General features: G+C 49.3%; 1 protein-coding gene across 5 annotated transcripts in view; it reads left to right on the top strand.

Moving 5' to 3' along the window:
- The window catches only part of TRAF3 (TNF receptor associated factor 3), a 111,022-nt gene extending 91,771 nt beyond the window's left edge, over positions 1-19,251 (top strand). For 3 of the 5 annotated variants that reach the window (XM_025869318.2, XM_025869322.2, XM_025869320.2), the window contains exons 8-12: positions 1,473-1,547; positions 3,151-3,243; positions 7,285-7,425; positions 12,255-12,429; positions 13,359-19,251. In XM_025869318.2, the coding sequence (XP_025725103.1) occupies positions 1,473-1,547; positions 3,151-3,243; positions 7,285-7,425; positions 12,255-12,429; positions 13,359-13,930 (1,056 nt within the window). In that variant the 3' untranslated portion in view covers positions 13,931-19,251. The remainder of the gene's footprint in view (positions 1-1,472; positions 1,548-3,150; positions 3,244-7,284; positions 7,426-12,254; positions 12,430-13,358) is intronic. The other 2 variants (XM_025869323.2, XM_025869324.2) reach the window with 2 other exon arrangements.

Here is a 19,251-nt window from a genome sequence, read left to right on the forward strand (position 1 = left end):
CTCTCTCTGTCAAATAAATAAATAAAATCTTAAAAAAAAAAAGAAAGTGTGACCCTGAATTTATAGTGCCCCACTGAAAATGATACCAGACCCCTGTGTCCCTGACTTTAATACCAGAAGCGTTGGCTGGATAGGTTCACGATTATAGCGCTGGCACTGAAAGAGTAGATCTTAAAACTTTGAAGCTGATGTTACTACACACAGTCTCATGCTTCGTCTCTCTGTCAGTCACCTGTGATCTACCTTTTGGGCGCTTTCCTCCAGGTGCAGGCCAGAGCTTCCTGGCTGGGTTCAGAGGAACATCAAGTGTGCTAAGCTGCTAGATCTGTAACCACCATGACTCTGCCCCGGCTCAGAGACCTTCCGCAGAGATTGGCCCATAGGCTCCCCATGACATTGGCCCTTCTCTGCAGCTTTTGCCACAGACCCACACTCCTCCCTGTCCTAAATACTGACCTAAAGGAGAAGGACTCAAGGACTCTTTGTCCTGGTGACAGAGGACGGGCCCAGGAGCCTCTGGAAGCCTGTGTGCACACAGAAAAACCCAGGGCCAGCTCTGCAGTGCGCTCAGACACCCCCTTTCCTAATTCAGGGTCTAATTGTTCTCTATAAAGAAGATCTATCCCCAGAGTTTCCTGATGAGAATTTCTTCAATAAAAGAAGAAGCTGTCCTTAAACTGTATTAGCCTAATGAATAGCACTGTGTCTTTAAAATGTAGACATTTCAATTCCCTTTTCTCTTGAGGGGGCATCATAAGTGGTTTTTATTTGATGATTTGCCAACATTTGAGCTGAACAAAGGGGTTTTTCCTTGTATGAAGAGTTATCCTCTCCCAATCTCCTTTAATTTTCTTTTACCAATTAGAGGTGACAATATTAAGATTCATGTTGTTAGAATGACCTTAGCGATCTGTGAGAAGTTACATGAATTTATGGGCACTCAGAGGGGGAAAAAAAGTCTTTTCAGAAGAAGGAAAAACTCATCTCGTTATCTTGAGTACTGAGAGTAATGGTACATCGTGTAAGCTTGCTTCAAAAATATATTTATTTTTGTGTACTGTATATTAGGTGTGTGACCCAGTTACATCCTGAATGCTTTCTCTTTTTTGTGTTTCATGCAATTTTTGTTTATAGTCTTTAAATGTTCATTTCAGTTTACGTTTTTTTCCTTTTTTAAATTCTGGCACTGCAGATGGCATGTTACATTTTGAACAATTTGTTCTAAAGAAACTGCAGGTTTAAGAAATGTTACAGTAACCGTATTTCTGTATATTGGCGTATATATGTGTATACACGTGACAGTAGTGTATATTTACTGCATCTAAGTCTAGGAAGCAGATGGTATGTACACACCTGTAGCTGATAAGCCCCCTTCGTGACAATACAAACCAGATGCTCTCTGTGCCCTTAATATGTTTGAACATTTTCATGCAGACGCTTGTGCCACAACTCACGTCTCTTTCCCGTTGCAGTTGAGTGCACACTTGTCAGAGTGTGTCAATGCCCCCAGCACCTGTAGTTTTAAGCGCTATGGCTGCGTTTTTCAGGTCAGTATCCAACATTTGTCCTTCCCAGTCACTGACATTCTGCCATGAGAGAAAGTTACTATCTTAACCTCTTAACATGCAGGTTCTGGACTTGTAGTCTTTGTCTTGGAACCGAGTCACCATGCTGCATGGGTGGTGAAAGCCCCGTGCAGCCGACGTGGGTGCTTGCTCTCCATGCCTGTGGTGTTGTGAGACTTCAGGGGGACACCTGTGCTGAGAAGGAAGTCAGGGTGTTAGCAGAACAACTCCGTCTTAGGACGTGGGACAAAGAGGACTGACGGTCGGGGGGTTTCCAGAGGTTGTGGGACTTGAGCCGCTGCTTGACTATGAGTGGGTCTCAAACCAGACACGTTGGGGCGGTGTGCGCATCAGTACACGGCCAGGAGGAAACGCATCTCCTAGGATCTGTGCCACCCTCCCAGAACAGCCGTGTGGAGAGGGCTCCTCCACCGCCACACTCGTGCTGCGAGAATCCCGTTTCTGGGGGTTTTTGGTTTTTTAACACGTCTGAGATTGCTAGTGAATTTGAACTGAGTTTCATTGAAACGTATATCTCAATCTTAAAACTAATCAGAGCGCAGTATATATTACAACTAAAGTATTTTATATTTAATTTTGTGTATTATCAATATATTATTATGAAATCAGTACAGAGATACTGGCATCTCAGTATTTTCTTAGAAAGTAAAGAACCCCAAGAATAAGAATGACTGTAGCCCTCCCTTTGTCTCTGTCTCTTAACGAGATGGAGCGCTCGCCACTGTTATGTCGTATGTAGTACCATTCATTCTGTGTATGTATATATATATATATATGTTTATATATAGCAATACTTATATCAACATATATATATGAATATTCTATGTACAGAGTATATGTTTTGGAGATCATTAAAATGCTTTCTGTGGCTTCTTAATTTTCTAGTATCAAAACAAATTATATTTTCATACCGATTATTTCCTTAACTATATGAAGTACTATTTCATGTGCTTATTACTGACTCTAAAATGGTCTCCATCTTATGTACTCTGTAGATTGTTTATGTTTTGTATGTAACTTTCCAAGTATACTTACAACAGTGAGGAGCAATACGTTTTCTAATACAGTGTATTTCCCTAATAAGTTAATACTCCAGAAAATTATTTAGAATCCCACTTTGATTACATGTTCGTTCACTAGATTATTGTAGCACTGTCTAGCTGTAACTGCAGGTGCCTAAACATTTCCCATTTGTATTTTTAATGCAAAAAGTTATAAAGGAACAAAAATGAGAGGTCTCAGATTTAATTTCTTGATCTTACAAATACGAAATGCAGATGAAAAGGCTCTTGGTACGAAGCTTGAGGAGCAACGAGCATGACGAACTTGAGATTGCTGTAGAATTACAGGATGTCTGCTCTCCTTGCCTGCCTCCCCACCTGCCCTCGGTAGAGTGGGGGGTTGCTGAGCATGGCCCTTCGAAGGCTTGGAGACCGCCCAATAGCTGTACAGGAATAGGGCTCCCCTCTTCGTGTTTAGTGCTGGGTTTAGGTCATGTGTTAGTCTTGCTGCACTCTGTGATGGAGTGAGGTCAGCTTAATGCACTGCATCTCTGTTCTCGCAGGGGACAAACCAGCAGATTAAGGCCCATGAGGCCAGCTCCGCGGTGCAGCATGTCAACTTACTGAAAGAGTGGAGTAACTCTCTAGAGAAAAAGGTACGCCAGACTGCTTCCCGCTTTTGTTGGCTTTTAATCATTTATTCAAATTATTTAAAGAAGAAAATCTTTTTTATAGTTACTAATGGTTTTGGATAAAAGAAACAGTATCAAGAGAATGTCAAAAAAGTAAATTTCTTTTCACATGACCTTGAGCTCCTAAATGAAGGCATTTGTGTGTGTGTGTGTGTGTTCTTTGTTTGTTAATTGCCAAGCAAGCATGCAGTGCCTTTTTTTTTTTTTTTAAATCACATTGTGGTTACCTTAGCATTGACCTAGAATGGGGATTCTCAGACTGCTAAACCCCCCTTTCTCTTCCCATCAGCCTCATCTTTTTGTAAATAAAGTTTTATTGGAATGCAGCCATGCTCATTCATTTCCCTGTTGTCCATGGCTGCTTTTACAGAGTTTAGGAGTGAGACAGAAACTGTACAGACCTCACAGCCCAAAATGTTTACTCTCTGGCTCTTTACAGAAAAAGTCTGCCAACACCCAATCTGGAAGGTGATGAGGGTTATAAATGCTTCACCATTCTTTGTCTTTTCTGAGCAACATAGCCCCCCCAACCCCACCCCGGTGTTACTGTTGACTTCCTCACCAGACACTTTGTGGAAGTTTGATGCAGAGAGCCCCTGTTCTCCAGCTGGGCTTCTTTTCAAGAGGCCTCAGTTGTGGGGGCTGTGGGCTCCTTAGCAGACACCTTTCCCATGTAATACTTCTTCCCCGGGGGAGTTCTTGGTCCGAGTTCTTGGTCCGCGGTGTTCACCTGGGCAGGGCCCTCTATTCATGAGAAAAACATGAAGACCTCCAAGAACTGATAGAGAAGAAACTGTAACAGGATCTCTCATTGTGGTTTCTATACAAAAATAAAAACTTATTTCAATATTCAGGAAACATTTTAGGAAATTTGCAGTAGGAAGGTACCGAGATGAATTAGAGAAACCGGTGGAATTGATGTTTATTTTCTAAAGGTTTGTAGAGATTTGAATGCCTTGTTCCCAGTATGAAATCCAACCAATTTAAAATGTGAATGTATTTGAAAAAGTCTGAAATTCTTAATCAAAAATATGAACTGACATAAAGTAGTTTTTTAATATAAATGTTTATGCTGAAGACGAGAAGCGACAGAACGGTTGACTTGTCACACGTACACACACAAGTACGGCAGAGGGGGGTCCTCTTCAACGGGGACATAAAATGTGTGTGAGAAGAGTCATTGTGACTTCCCCATGAACACACAGTAGTCACTCTGAGTTAATGATGGTTTATGTAAGTCTTTTTTCCCCTCTGCTTGAAGAATGTGTTCTGTTTCTGCTTTTTAAAAAATTATAGGCATAGACGCCAGGCCTCTCTGTCTCTCATCGGCACTCTGCTTCTCACTTACGAAAAAGGTTCTTTCTTTTGTTTAAAATGCATTGGTTCTGTTCCAGCTGTACTGGTTAGCTAACAGTTTGCGGTTCTGAGGGGTGTGGCTGTCCAGCGGGACAGTCATAGAAGGCGCCTTTGCCAAGTCTGCTCCCAGAGCCGAGCCCCCACGAACGCGTGCAGAGCGTGATCCCTCGGTTGTGTTCTTCTCCCCACCCCGCTTCATCATGCGTGCTCCGCTCCACGTGAGTGGTTTGTGTCCGTGGAAATGCCGGGACCCAGCACGGTGGCTGCCTGTGCACAGCCCATAGCGGTTTCTCACCCTGCAAACACCTCACGTGTTGGAACCATCACTGGCCACGCCGAGCACCTGCAAGGGCAGGATGCATCGCCATGCATTGCAGCTGACAGATTTGAAATCTTTGCCCTCTTGGTCTCTTCCTGACTCTGCCCAGCAGAATGGACCCCTGCCTAGGCGTTCAGGTCAGCCGAGCCTGGGCTGTGCAATGTTGTGTGTGTTCACGTGAAGGTGCCTGTCTCTTCCCTGGGCCCAGAGGCAAAGGCTAGACAAAGAATGGAGATACTCATCTTTTTTAAAATGGGAATTTATTTCTCATTATAGAATTACTCAGTTGGAATCTCTTAGGTTATTTTGTTCATGTGTAGTGGAAAATAGAATGTTTGAGTTGGTTCAAAAACTCTGATCCATCACATTCATGTCAAATTAAGGAAAAACTATTTTGTAAAACATGGACTTAAAAACACCCATCTTCTGTATTAGGGAAGCTTACAGGGAAATAAGGAGTGCCCCACCAAAATAGGCTGGAGTAAATGTTGTTCTCACTGAGGAGGGTCTCAGGAAAGGACAGGGGGACTCCTTTCATCTGCCGTGGGGATGTTCTGCTGTTTTCTTGGAAACACCCCTGCCAGGTGGATTTTTCCCATGCATGTCATGTCTACCTGATAGACGAGTGAAAGCTGGGATCTGCAGGCGCTTGGGAGGTGGAGTCTTTCATTAAAATAAATAAATAAATAAATAAATAAATAAATAAAAATTTAAATTAGGGCGGTCCCTAAATTAATAAATTAAGAGTTTAATATGGCATGATGTGTGTTCATTAATGTGAGATGCTTCTGCTCATCCTCAGGTTGCTTGTTCTGTTATAGAAAAAAATTGCCATTGTTTTTGGAGATACTACTGAGATTCTTTATCAAAAGGGTTGGCATGCATGCAGTCTTTTTTCTTTTTTTGGGTGTGAGACTAAAGAGTCTGGGAATCATGTCCAGCTTGAGAGATGGGAATGAGTGAGCCATAACTTTGGAAAAGGCTGACCTGCTTGCAGGACGGGCACATGGCTCGTCTGCGTCACTTGTAGGAGTCCGGGGGCATGAGAGTGTATTTTAGAGAGGAAGGTCCGCTGGCCTGAGTAAAATCCTAGGAAAGTGAAGTGTTCTTTTGCCCCTGAGACGTTGTAGGTTCCTCAGTAAATATGCATTTGTTCTAAAATGAAACACTGTATCCAAAGGCGCTGCTTGGTTGCCTGTCTTAAGGCAGGTGGTTCTTTGCAGGGACATCAGGAATCCGTGCCTTACCCACCCAGGTCTGTCCTGGGGCGCCCTTGGGCTGTCAGGTCAGGTGTTGGCTAGTATTCGGGACACATCTGAGTGGAGGTGTCACAGTGTCCCTCATGGAGCCTGCTGTCTTCGGGGGCGGCAGCCGTGCCCCCACACAGACACATCTGTTGGTGGAGGGGCCTTTCCAAGGGCCAGAGTACCCCATGGAGAAGTTTTGTGAGAAGGCAGCCTTGTCAGACTTGCCCTCGGACTCCTCACCTGAGGGCTTTTAAGACCAGTGTAAATGCGTTCTTGGGAGCTAGTTTTCAGAAAGATATTTTGAAAAGGTCAGCGGTGAGCTTAGAACTGCACCCCTCCCCCAGCAGGCCCTTCCTGGGGCTGGCATGGCATTGCAGGTGAATATGTTGAGTTTTGTGGAAGGTGTTCTCAGGCCACAGGCCGGGCACACAGACTCTGCAGCTCCATGTCTCTGTTGCAGGGCTAGTTGTCAGCCTTAAGGAGTAAGTGAGGCACATACGTAGCTGTTTTATTCTTACTGTGCTTTCCCCTTGTGTTGGGAGAGCTTTTCAAAGTGCGGGATGTGGCCCACTGGTGGAAGTGAAGTAATTTAGTGGGTTGCAACTAGTACTTTTTAGAGTAAATTAGAATAAAAGAGAAAGTACCAGGACACATGGAAATGACTAGGGCAAGGATGGTTTTGCGATCCCTGTTTCTTAGGTACACACACACACACACACACACACACACACACACACATCTGTACACGTGGGGTGAGATGTGAGAATGTGTTTCCTAGTCAAGTTTGAAGGCCACTCTGGTAAGAGGTTTATTGCTTTTCAGCAAAAACTTTAGAAAGTGTGTCCCATTCATTCGGAAATACTTTGCCCCATCTTAGTTAATTACTGGGAGGCAATGTGTAGGATTTCCTGTTAAGTTACCAGGACTTCCATTTCCTGTATGAAGGGATTTTTTTCCCCCTGGAACTTCTTCCACTGAGCTAGTAGAAGGCCTATATTGTGAAAATGTAAGTACTATCATTATAATTGTGATGAATTAATAAAACCACTTTTTGTGTGCTTAATTGAAGAATTTCTTTTTCAGGTTTCCTTGCTACAGAATGAAAGTGTAGAGAAAAACAAGAGCATACAAAGTCTGCACAATCAGATATGTAGCTTTGAAATTGAAATTGAGAGACAAAAGGAAATGCTCCGAAATAATGAATCCAAAATACTTCATTTACAGGTAAGAAGCTTAAGACTGTGGCTGGATCAAAGGGTAGAGGAGCATGTCTGTGTTCTCCTTCCAGACTTCCTCAGTGAGCTGTTTGAGTAAAAGCCCTGACTTTTGTCAAACAGACGACCTGTTTCTCTTGCTTAAGTGAAGACTTGAGAAAGACCCAGGCGGCTGTTTCTTCCCTGCTTTTCCCTGGAAAGCAAGCCCACTGCCTCTCTTATGTGTCTTTGATTCACTGTTGGTGAAGTAAGCCTTAAAGCCTGTGTTTTTAAAAAATTAGCTGTTTTTATTATTATTTAAGATTTCATATTGTTCAAGAGTAGTTATGTGTAAAGTTTCACTTCCTGAAGTGAAGTGAAGCCAATCTGTTTTGTTTTGGATTTTCTAGTGACACACACACTGCACTTTATCTCACCATAGTGATCCAGACACGCCTCAAACAAGCATGCAAACCTTTGCTGTTCTGTAAGGGGCTTCATTAGATGTCGCTTCTCGTTTGTTATCTACACAGGTACCTGTTAGTGTGTGATTCCTATAGATCTTCCCTGCACGTTAGCTTCCTCGTGGTGTGTGTCTGTACACTGATTCCCACGTGTATCTCACACACCCATGGAAGAATCACTAACATGCCTCCAAAATGCCTTTGCTGTGCTTTTACTTAGGTGCGTTTCCTTAAATTATCTGGAAGATAAAAAATTATTTCCAAGAGCTCAGAGTCACAGCGTCTTTGAGAATGCCTTTCCTCCCATTTTAACATCAGAGATTAGTCATAGTGGCTTGAATTGCCTAGAGATGTATGAAATTAATTTCATTTGTGTTAAAACTTTGTGGTTGTCCAGAGACGAGGAAAAACACAATGAAATAATAGACTGTGTTAGAAAAGGTACAAGTCATTGATATTGAATCAAGCCAGAAAAAGTACATCCCATAAAACACCAGCAAGCCTCCTGCTGGCGAGTGCCCGTGGGAATGTAGTTGGGGATGCCCCACTCGACTCTGAGCTACCAGCAACATACTGCTGGCCTGGGGCTCTGAGAAGTGCGTGGAAAGGACACAGAAATTAAAGCAATGCTAGAAAACCACCTGTTAAAAATATCAACAACCAAAGGGTTCATTTATGCATTGTCATTTATAACCAGAAAAATTAGGATCTCCATAATGAGGTCATTGGGGCGTTTGTCGGAAACCTCTGATGTCATTACATACATCCTCCACATCCCCTTCTCCCAGGGTGAAAAATTTGAATTTAATTTTTTAAAGATTTTATTTATTTATTTATTTGACAGAGGGAGATACAGCGAGAGAGGGAACACAAGCAGGGGGAGTGGGAGAGGGTGAAGCAGGCTTCCCACCGAGCAGGGAGCCCGATGCGGGGCTCGATCCCAGGACCCTGGGACCATGACCTGAGCCGAAGGCAGACGCTTAACGACTGAGCCCCCCAGACATCCCTAATTTACTCTTTAGTAGAGTTTAATCGTTCCACCGTGTGTGATCTATATTTGAACACTTCTGTAAGGGACTAAACCGCTGAGCTCTAAGCCAGAAAGAAAGGGGGAAACCGGGTTACCGGCACCCAGCGCAGCAGAAGCTGAGCAGCCACACAGTTCGTGCCCCTGTTGGGTCCTAAGTAGGAGGGCAGCCACTTGCCACCGCTCTTCTCTACGGAGAGAAAAGCGTGGAGGGAAAGAGACTATGTGGGAAGAAAGGGACTCCAATCACACTGGACGTGCAACTTGCGCCTGATCTTGTTGAGTGCGTTGGGATGGCACACTGCTCCCCCGCAGCGGCTTCTGTAGGCTGAACCCGTCTGGGCGACTGTGTGACGGGAAAGGTGGCAGCTCACTTGTGCTTCACTGTGGGGCTGGCCCAACCGACAGAGTCGGGTCTCTCGGTCTTTGGGGAGCGTGGGTGGAAGGCCTCCGTGGCTGGTCCCCGGAGGCCTTGGCTATCTGTGAAGCACGCTTGGCCTGGGGGCACTTCTCCCCGGTCCCTCAGAGCCTTGTCCACCCTGAGCCTGGCTCACCTGTGCCCCTCATTATTCCTTCCTCATCCCAAACCCTTCCCGTCACCTTCCCCTCCCCTGCTCCCCCAGCCCTGTGGATCGGACCACCACGGTGACAACAGACATGTTACTCTCTGTATCATCTCCTTCCTTGTCGAATCCTCTAGGAGACCCTGAAATCCCAGAGACAGTGGCAACACATAAAGTGTAGAGTCCCTCAGGGCCCCAGATGTACATGGTGGACTGGGATGTGATCAGAGTTGGCCAGAGGGAGCGGAATTTAAGAGAGTATTTGCTTTTGCTGACCCAGGAAGGGCAGTTTCTTAATATTATACTTTTTAAACAACCTGTTTTTCTTCATGAAAAAAAGACCACTTTTTTTAGTGTCCGCTTACTCCCCGTGTCCCTGTTGTTGGCAGAGACAAGAGGAGCTGGTCGTTCCTGCAGTCCGGAGTGCAGGACTGAAGCCATGTGGACCGCCCGGCCCCTGCGCCACCCCCCACACGGTCTCGTTGGCACAGTGTTTGGTACAGAGGTCCCAGTGACCTGAGCGGTGCAAGGGACAGGAAGAGAGACGGTAGTTGAAGCCCTCGGGTGCACTGTGCATGACACTGATGAATTGATGCTCTGGCAGCTAATCTTTTGATTAGGATTTATTTACCTCACCTGCAGTCTGTACCGTCTCTCAGCTCCTGGGTTCTTTTTCTACACCTGCATTTAAGATCTATTTTTATAGAAAGATGACAGCAGCTGAGTGTAGAACGCTCTTGAGGAATGAGATCATGTTTGCTGCATTCTGCAGAGAAAATTTGATTGAGATCAGTGCTCTGCTTGACTCTGTGCCATTTATACAAAGGAGACAAGTGTTTAAAACTACCACATTGTCCCTTGCTATGTGGGAGGGAGGGCTCCTTTTAAGTGACTTGGTGGAGCCTTGTCTGTGTGCACACATCCATGCATGTGTGAGTGTGGGCAAGTGTGTGCATGTGCCCCCCCGCCCCCATGTGCCGACTCTGGCGCCCGGGGCCCCCATGGCAGTCCTCCTCTCACACCCACAGTTCTGTTCCTGAGATCGCCACGTGCCTTCGCGCCCATCGCCCTGTGCACAGCACCAGTCTTGGGGAGGAGGCACCTCTTTGTCACCCCCGTTTTATCTCAGGGGCATGAGGCTGCGGGGTGATGCGTGGCTTGTCCCAGGCCACCGTGCAGTTCACTCAACGTGGACCAGGCCACAGAATGGAATCTCTCAGAGCCACCACTGATGACCTAGGTTTCCGTTAACCTCCCTCCTAAACGCACTAGTGTCCATGTTAGCTCAGCTGGTCGCTTTAGCAGGTGGAGTAGCAGATGCTCATCAGAAATACATTATGGGTTTGGGTGTTTGGAGAGGCCAGTAGTGCTGTGCCCAGAACCCAGACTTCACGAACTAATTAAATATGCCTCCAGACACATGGATTTAAACAAATTGACATCAGTGTGGGAAGAGGTATTCTTTACAGAAACCATTTTTCTTTTTCAATGTTAGCTAATACCAGGTTTTCTTGGAAAGAAGAGGAAGAGTAACACTGTACTTCTACCCCAAAAAAGTAACCCAAACCTACCATGTTTGTTCCTTGGTGGTTATTAACAGCCAGCAAAGGTGCTGAAACTGAATGTTTAAAAATAGGCTTCTGAAAGGAGAAGTGAACTCAGCAGGCCCTGGGGCTCTCCCCTGTGTGGCCTGAAGCTTCAGAGGCGGCCCAGTTACTCACGGCTTCACTGGTGGCCAGACCACCCAGCCTTCATGAGCTTCACTTCAAAAAATGCAAATCCTTTTTTAGAAGTGAAAACCCTGGGATGCCTGGGGGTGGCTCAGTTGGTTAAGCGTCTGTTTTCGGCTCAGGTCATGATCCCAGGGTCCTGGGATCGAGCCCCGCATCGGGCTCCCTGCTCAGCGGGGAGCCTGCTTCTCCCTCTCCCTCTGCTGCTCCCCGCCCCCACCTCAGGTAAATGAATAAAATCTTTAAAAAGAAGTGAAAACCCTTTAGGTCCCAGCTTCATCCAACAGGTGGGCGTACCTGCCCTTAAAAACAGGCTGGAGTGTGAGTCTTAGCCTTTGCTTATTGTTGTAAATGGTCTGCGTGTTTCTGCAAAAAAAAAAAAGGCTTTCTGGATTACTTAAATTAAGATAGCATGAAATGCAGCCTCCCTGTCAACAGCCACATGTTTGTCAGTAGTGTGTCTGTGCCCAGCGGGCACAGGGCACTGAGCATCGTGTGGATGGGGGAAGCAAGCCCCGTTCCTAGGCATTGGCGCTCGGTTTCAGCCAGGGTCTGAAGGTGCGCCGTCGGGGCTCTATCTGCGGCCGGCCGTGTGCAGATGCCAGGTCTCTGGAGCGGGTGGCGGGGTGGTGGCTGCTTTCTCTCAGGACCCAGCAGGGTCCTGGGGTGCTGCCTACAGCCACAGAGATAGGGTGACCCCTCCAGCCCTGGGTCAGGGAGCCTCGTAGGAGACCCACGTTGTTTTGGCCCCTGGAGATGGCTTGGCCCTTTAGGAAACAGAGACCTTCCGACGGCTGATGGGTGTGGCTCCAGGGTCCTGCACCTGAGGCTCTAGGACAGAGTGGTGTGGGCCCCGTGCCCTGCAGCTGGCGGGTGAGGCTTCTCTCTGCCTTGGTCCCCTCCTCTGGGCTAGGGACCTGTGGCCCCTGCGTCCCCTGAGATGTGCTTGGGCGACCGGTGAGATGCCTGTGTGGGAGCCGGCTGTCCTTCCTAACCAGCTGGTGTCTGGTGCCAGTAGCACAGGGTCTGCGGAGTTCTAACTGTGTTTTACCTTTCTGATGCCTTTGATTTGGAAGCGAGTGATAGACAGCCAGGCGGAGAAACTGAAAGAGCTGGACAAAGAGATCCGTCCCTTCCGGCAGAACTGGGAAGAAGCAGACAGCATGAAGAGCAGCGTGGAATCCCTGCAGAACCGAGTGACAGAGCTGGAGAGCGTGGATAAAAGTGCAGGACAGGCGGCGCGGAACACAGGTGGGGGCGGCGGGGGCGGCGGGGGCAGGGTGGTCGGGGGGGTCTGGAGCGGGCAGCGTGCGTCCTGGTCTGTTCTGGGGAGCCTGGCCGGCCTGGCCAGGTCTGGGGGCTTGAGCTGGCAGGTAGGTGGTACGTTGGGCACACACCGCCTTGAGCAGTGATTTCTAGCGACATACTACTCGTTCAGAGGTGTGATGACTTTCCAGCCAGAGAGGCCTTTGAGAGAGAAACATCTCGCACCTAGACACACCCCCTCCGTGGGGTGCCGGCATGGGAGAGAGGAGGTATAGGGTGGGCACCAGGCAGAGGGCAGGGCTTCTGGGGGGGGTGGGAGGAGGTGAGGGAGAGGCCCAGGGGACGGAAGTGACAGGCAGGTGAGCACAAGACCCTGCGGTGCGCTCAGCCAGTGTGTTTCTGATATCTAGAAGCTGCTTTGGGGACTGAGTGAATATTCTGAATGTTTGCATGACAAGGATTAATGGTGCAGAAGAACTGAGGTTATGGCAACGTCCACCGCCCCCAGCACCCCCTGGGTTAAGCCGAGGACGGGAATGGCGGGAGGCTGCGCAGGGCACAGGTGACTCTGAGCATCAGGCTGGAAGGCAGGGGCATGTGAGCAAGAAGGCGGCCTTTCCCTGCCCCCAGCGAGGCTCTGAAGGCGCCCTTGGGAGAGAGGGCCCTGCGGTGATGTGCCCTGTGACACACAGGCCCTGTGTCCCCCAGGTGTTGCCTCCCAGCAGGCCATGGCCGTGGGTGTGGGGGGCCAACGAGGCAGGGATCCGAGGCCTGTTTTTCAGGAGACGTACCAGGTACTTGTCTTCTCCTCAGAAGCCCATTCCGTTTAGTGCCGGTGCTGGCGGGAATGGGCTCCTCCCACCTTCCTGACACTCACGGCCCTCCTTCACCCCATCTCTCCTCACCCACGGCAGGCTTGCTGGAGTCCCAGCTGAGCCGGCACGACCAGATGCTGAGCGTCCACGACATCCGCCTGGCCGACATGGACCTGCGCTTCCAGGTCCTGGAGACAGCCAGCTACAATGGCGTGCTGATTTGGAAGATCCGCGATTATAAGCGGCGGAAGCAGGAAGCCGTCATGGGGAAGACCCTGTCTCTTTACAGCCAGCCTTTCTACACGGGCTATTTTGGCTATAAGATGTGTGCCAGGGTCTACCTGAACGGGGATGGCATGGGGAAGGGGACGCATTTGTCGCTGTTTTTTGTCATTATGCGCGGAGAGTACGATGCTCTGCTTCCTTGGCCATTCAAGCAGAAAGTGACGCTCATGCTGATGGATCAGGGGTCCTCTCGGCGTCACCTGGGAGATGCGTTCAAGCCGGACCCCAACAGCAGCAGCTTCAAGAAGCCCACCGGGGAGATGAATATTGCCTCTGGCTGCCCAGTGTTTGTGGCCCAAACTGTGCTAGAAAACGGGACATATATTAAAGATGATACCATTTTTATTAAAGTCATAGTGGATACTTCGGATCTGCCGGACCCCTGACAAGTCCCTGGGGAGGTGGATTGGGCAGAAGGCAACTCCTCTGGGGGGTTTGAACCGGCTGTCTCCACCGAGGTCCTCGTGCTCGGAAAAGGGCCTTGTGGGAAGGAGGAAGCAGCAGAAGGTGGCCGCGGGCCGGCGGGAGGAGCCACGCGTGAGGACACACCGGACATGTTTTCTAATAGACTAGCAACACTCCACTCTGAAGAATTATTTATCCTTCGACGTGATAAATACTCCTGTCAGAGAAGGTTTTCATTTTCATTTTTAAAGATCTAGTTAATTAAGGTGGAAAACATATATGCTAAGCAAAAGAACCATGATTTTTCTTCCTTAAACTTGAACACCAAAAAAAAAAACACGCACACACATGTACACACACACACACACACACACACACACCTGGGAATAGCTGGACATGTCAGCATGTTAAGTAAAAGAAGAATTTATGAAATAATAATGCAATTCTGATATATTCTAAAATTCAAGAGTGCAATCTTGTTTCAAATATAGTATATTGTCTATTTTTAAGGCCTCATCTGGTCTCTGTTTTAATAATTTGTTTGTCAGAAGACCCTAAAGTACAACTAGGTCTTTTTTGAAAGTCTAATTCAGAATCATTTTTTAATTTAAAGTTCTAAGATAATTGTTATTGCAAACATTTTATTTTAAAACGTTGATAGACTGATATTTCTTGGAAGAAAATGTAAAATATCAAACACTGGTTATCACTTGTGATAGGAAAGAAACTATTCAATCTGCTGTTATTTCTCGTTAGAAATGTAAACCTTCAATATCTGTCGTAGTTAATGACACTACTTCAAAATTACTATGAAAGGGAAACTGCTCATGGATGCTGTGCATCATTTTCAGATTTATAATTGTTTTCACCCTAAAATAGGGCATTTGTTGAACTTTGGAGTTCTAAACAAAATCCTGTAGGCTTTTAAAATTCTGCCCCCTCTGTTCAGACACTCTCTCTATTGCTGACAGCTCTGACCTTCAGTGTCCAGCGCCCGGGGGGTGGGCAGGTGGCTCGTGCTGGAGGAGGCCACAGCAGGTGTGTTTCTTCATTTTGTCACATTGCTGCGTTTTGTTAACAATCTCCAAAGGCAACATTGTGTAGAGGTGGTGGCATACTGTACATGTGCCTTAGACGTGACCTGCTGCTTCTCGACCCTGGCTTTGTGTTCACTGTAACTCTAGAAGGTGATAGCTTAACCTGACTTTTCTCTCGACCACTAGATCTCTGCCTCTTCAAGGGCCCTCAGACAGCCCAGTTCCTGCTGAGGAAGCCAGGCTCATCTTCAGCTTCTGGAGCCTCCACTGCTCCAATTATCACAGATTCCGAATCTCTGGGCCCCCAAAGTGAGCTGCCCAGCCCCAGCGCGGGCTTGCTCCCACCCCGGGGGCAGGAGGGGGGTAGCCACGGCACCTCTCCGGGTCTCCCCCCCGCCCCCGGGTCATGGGAGTCCACCCCCCACGGAGCAGAACCCTCTGAGCATTCCAGAGACTGCCGCTCTTGGGGGGCCCGCCCAGGCTTGCTGACAGGGTCCCGGAACCACCGTTCTCTCGGGAAGGGTGGTCTCGGGACCGTCCCAGCCTGCGCCTGCCCAGACGGCGTTTTCTCAACTCACTGTTTACCTTCTCTCAATGGTCCAACTGTGATTAGAAGCCGGAGCCCTGCCTCCCTGTGCCCCTCTGCTATGCACCATGCTCCATGGGTGCTCTTACCACTGATGGGTGCTACACGTGACGGGTGCTTCTTAGGCAAAACCAGTGTGTGTGAACCACCGCATCTGTGCCGCTCATCCAAAAGACGCGCCCACAATTGGCCAGCTGGGCCGCGCACCTCAGACTGCCTGCCTCTGGGCTTCCCCGTGGTCGTGCGGGGACGGTTGGGCTGGTGCCCGGTGGCCCGCCGTGTCTCTGGTGCTGCCATCTGCCCTGGGCGTGCCTCCGCCCCAGTGCCTGCTGGAAGTGCCCTCCTAGCGCACACCGTCCCCTTCCATAAGTGACCTCCGTGGTTCCCGGCACCTGCCACGCCCTTGCGCAGTTCAGTGCTCGTTTTCATCTTTTTTATTTTCTCCACCCTGCTCCCCCCCCCCCGCCATTGCTTTGAGGGCGAGTCTGTGTCTTCGGTCCCGTCCATGAGGAGTCGTGTGTCCCTGTTCGTAGACGAAGGACGTCCTGCAGGTGCTGCGGGACCCCTGTTACCTTGAAGGTGTCCCCGACATCCTCCAGACCCTGCCCTGGTTCTATCCTGGACACCCAGTTGGGAGAGGACGCCAGGTGGCCCCTGCCCGGCTTTGGGTGGCTTTCCTGCAACTTCCTTCCCCTTCACTAAAAGTATGGACAATATTAACAAATTTGAGATAAGCAACATCTCAGTCTGGTAAAAAAAAAAAAAAAAAAAAAAAAAAACAATACTTTGCTTCTCCTGGTTGGAATTCTTCTGGGGGTGGGCCACCTGGGAGCACTTCTGGAAGTCTCTGTCCCGTGGTGGGGGGACTTTCCCAGCAGCCCCTCCCAGACACGCTCCTTGTGGGAGATGACAGGCCCCTTTGGCCTCCTCCCAGGGAGTCCATAGGACGTGGCATCACCGGCTGGCACCGTCCCCTGGGATGCAGATGGGCCCCAGCGGAAGCCTCATCCTGTGGCTTGAAAATAATTCGTGTTAACGGGGTCGTATGCCTTTTGGCCACTGTGCACCTCTTCCCTCTTGTGCACTTGGGACTTTGTGGACCGCGGCCTCCTGAAGGACCTGAGCGGGTGGTGCTGCCCTGATGGACGCACCTGGTGTGGCTTCCGTCCTGACTCCTCGGTGCCCTGGTCTGGTGCTTGCCGCCCAGGGCTGGCCTTGGGCTGTGGCCCCGGAGCGGCCAGCCCTCCTGGCTTCACAGGGTCCCAGCCACAAACGAAACATGTCACACGCAGTGTGTATTGGCTGCACTTTTCTATTTCCTAAAAATGACAAAATTCCCCATGGGACAAAACTGTTCTGATGCTTTAGAGAAACCAACACCGAGTCTTGTGCGTGAATTGAGCCAGTCGGCTTCCCGGTCAGCCGCGTACTGGACGCGAAGACCGCTCCCCATCTCAGCTTGCCTCGTGGGGTTCTCCGGACACACGCTCTGGCCCACTCTGCGCCGACCACGGAGGCCACCGGGGTGGGGGGCGCCCGGGCCGGGCTTGACTGTGAGAGTGGGCGCCTGCTTGGGGGTACACGGCGGGAGGGCGGGCCTTTGCCCGGGACGCCGGGAGGCTTTGTGTGGCCCAGTGGCACCTGGCAGCTGGAATCCGCTCCCCTGGGCCTCTTCTAGAAGTTGGGTTTTCCAGTTTCCGGGGCCCGCGGGTAACACGGAGGAGACCATAGGTATTCTTGTGAGTTGTTCTGAGACCTGCTGCCGCTCTGGGAGTGATTGGCTGTGCAGGTGGACGGAGGAGGCACCGTGGGGGCCGCTGCCCCAGCCCCAGTGCACAGCCTGTTCCCAGAGCAGCGTCTGCGAGGCTGCAGGTCGAGCGAGCAGCTCTGGGCCAAGATGCGCCTTTCCTTTCCCGCCGCAATGCAGTTTTTCCTTTGCCTTGTGACCCCACGGGGCTGTGGAGCACGGGAAAGCCCGTCCTCCACGGCGGCAGTCGCCACCGGGCCCTTCACATGCCGGCCAGCTTCCAGGGGGCTCTCTGGCACCGCGGATGCCCCTGCGGCTTCCCCTTGACCACTGGGGCCCACCTTGGTGAGGCAGGGTCTTCGTGTCCCTCACCACATGTCCCAGGCGAGGCCTGCAGCTGTCATCAGCGGGCAGTGTCGTGGTCACCCACGGCAGGCCTGGCGTCCTGCGGCTGGAGGGACAGCCGGTAGAGGAAGGGATGTCTGGACAGACCCTTCCACACGGCAGGGTCCTGCGGTGGGCCCTTTCCCTGTCAAGGGAGGCGGGCAGAGTGGCAGGACCCCTCTGCAGCTCACACCCTGGGGGTGCACACCTCCTCCTTACTCTGCACGACGGAGGGCCGCCACCACCGGCATCGGCTCCCGGCGTCTGCACGGGGCCGGGCGGGAGGTCACACTCCTCCTGGTACCTCTTGCCCCAACCTCAGGCCTCCGAAGCGCGTCCCTCTGCTCTAGGTAGTCAGCAGAGCTGTAAGACACTGTTTTCTTACTTCTGGTCCGGATCTTTCTCAGACTGCGGAGGAGAGCTGGGGAGAGCTCCAGGCGCTCGTCTGCATTTGTGAGCGTCTGAGAGGTGAATGAGGGGTCTGTCACCCCATCAGCTTCTCAGCCCAAGACCATGGTTCTGTCTTCAGTTTGCAAATCTCAACAGTTTTATTTTCTCCAAAGTAGAATATGTCCACTGGGCTCTAAGTCAGATGAGGTCCGTGTGTGGCTCCCGTGTCGTCATTACTGTCTGCCCCGCGGCGGGGCAGGCTGTCTCCAGGGAGCTGGGGCCCACGGGGGAAGGGAGCGTCCCAGCGGTGTGTCCCGGGCGCAGGTGGTTAGTCCTGTCTGAGGAGGCCCCAGTGGCACCTAGCAATGCTTGGCCTTTCATTTCTCCTGCTGCTGCTGTATCTGGAGTCTCTTGTGAATTCTTGCATTGAAAAAGAGGTTCAAGTCCAGGATGGCTGTACCACTCCTGCCGTTAGTGGTGATTGGTTTTTATAACTCAGTCCCCTAGTAGACAAGTCAGATAACCTTCAACAGCAAACTAAACGAGTTAATTGGTAAACACAAAAGCCGGCATTATTTCCAAGGATTTCTACAAGAATTACCTATAAAATAACATCTGTGGTCAAGGAAGTGTGTGAATCCATGTAGACAATTGTGTCAGGTTTTTAGAACTGCATTCTTTCTCTGATGGCACACCTCTTCGTTCAGTTCTATTACCCAAAAACAAAGACCAAAGAAGGCCAATCTCCCATTTGACTCTGTATTTTTAATCTGCCTGTTTTAAAAATTGCCGTCTGTAGTAACCGCTCGCTGTGAGGACCCATCTTGACACTCCAAGTGATTGTGACCAGTGATTCACGTCCTGTGTGTTTCTGCTCTTCTAAGAAAAAACAACAAAAAGACAGTGTGTTATTGCTCAGCAATAATCATGTTGTTAATGTGAGTTAACAACATGTCTGATTTTCTGATAGCATTATTATGTTTTATATTTTTGTTTACTGTATATCGTGTGTGGTTTTATTTGGTATTTATTTGTGTTTTGAGGTCTTGCGATGTTTTTGTGTTTCTGATGCTAACAACTAAAGTTTGTAAGAGTGTAGAATGCAAAACTTTGAAATGCTAAACTGTCTGATTAGAGGAAAATAAATCTGACTAAGGA

Source organism: Callorhinus ursinus, unplaced genomic scaffold (assembly GCF_003265705.2).
Source record: "Callorhinus ursinus isolate GAN/ISIS: 27379988/994484 unplaced genomic scaffold, GSC_fseal_2.0 scaffold8, whole genome shotgun sequence".
In the NCBI taxonomy this organism is placed as follows: Eukaryota; Metazoa; Chordata; class Mammalia; order Carnivora; family Otariidae; genus Callorhinus; species Callorhinus ursinus.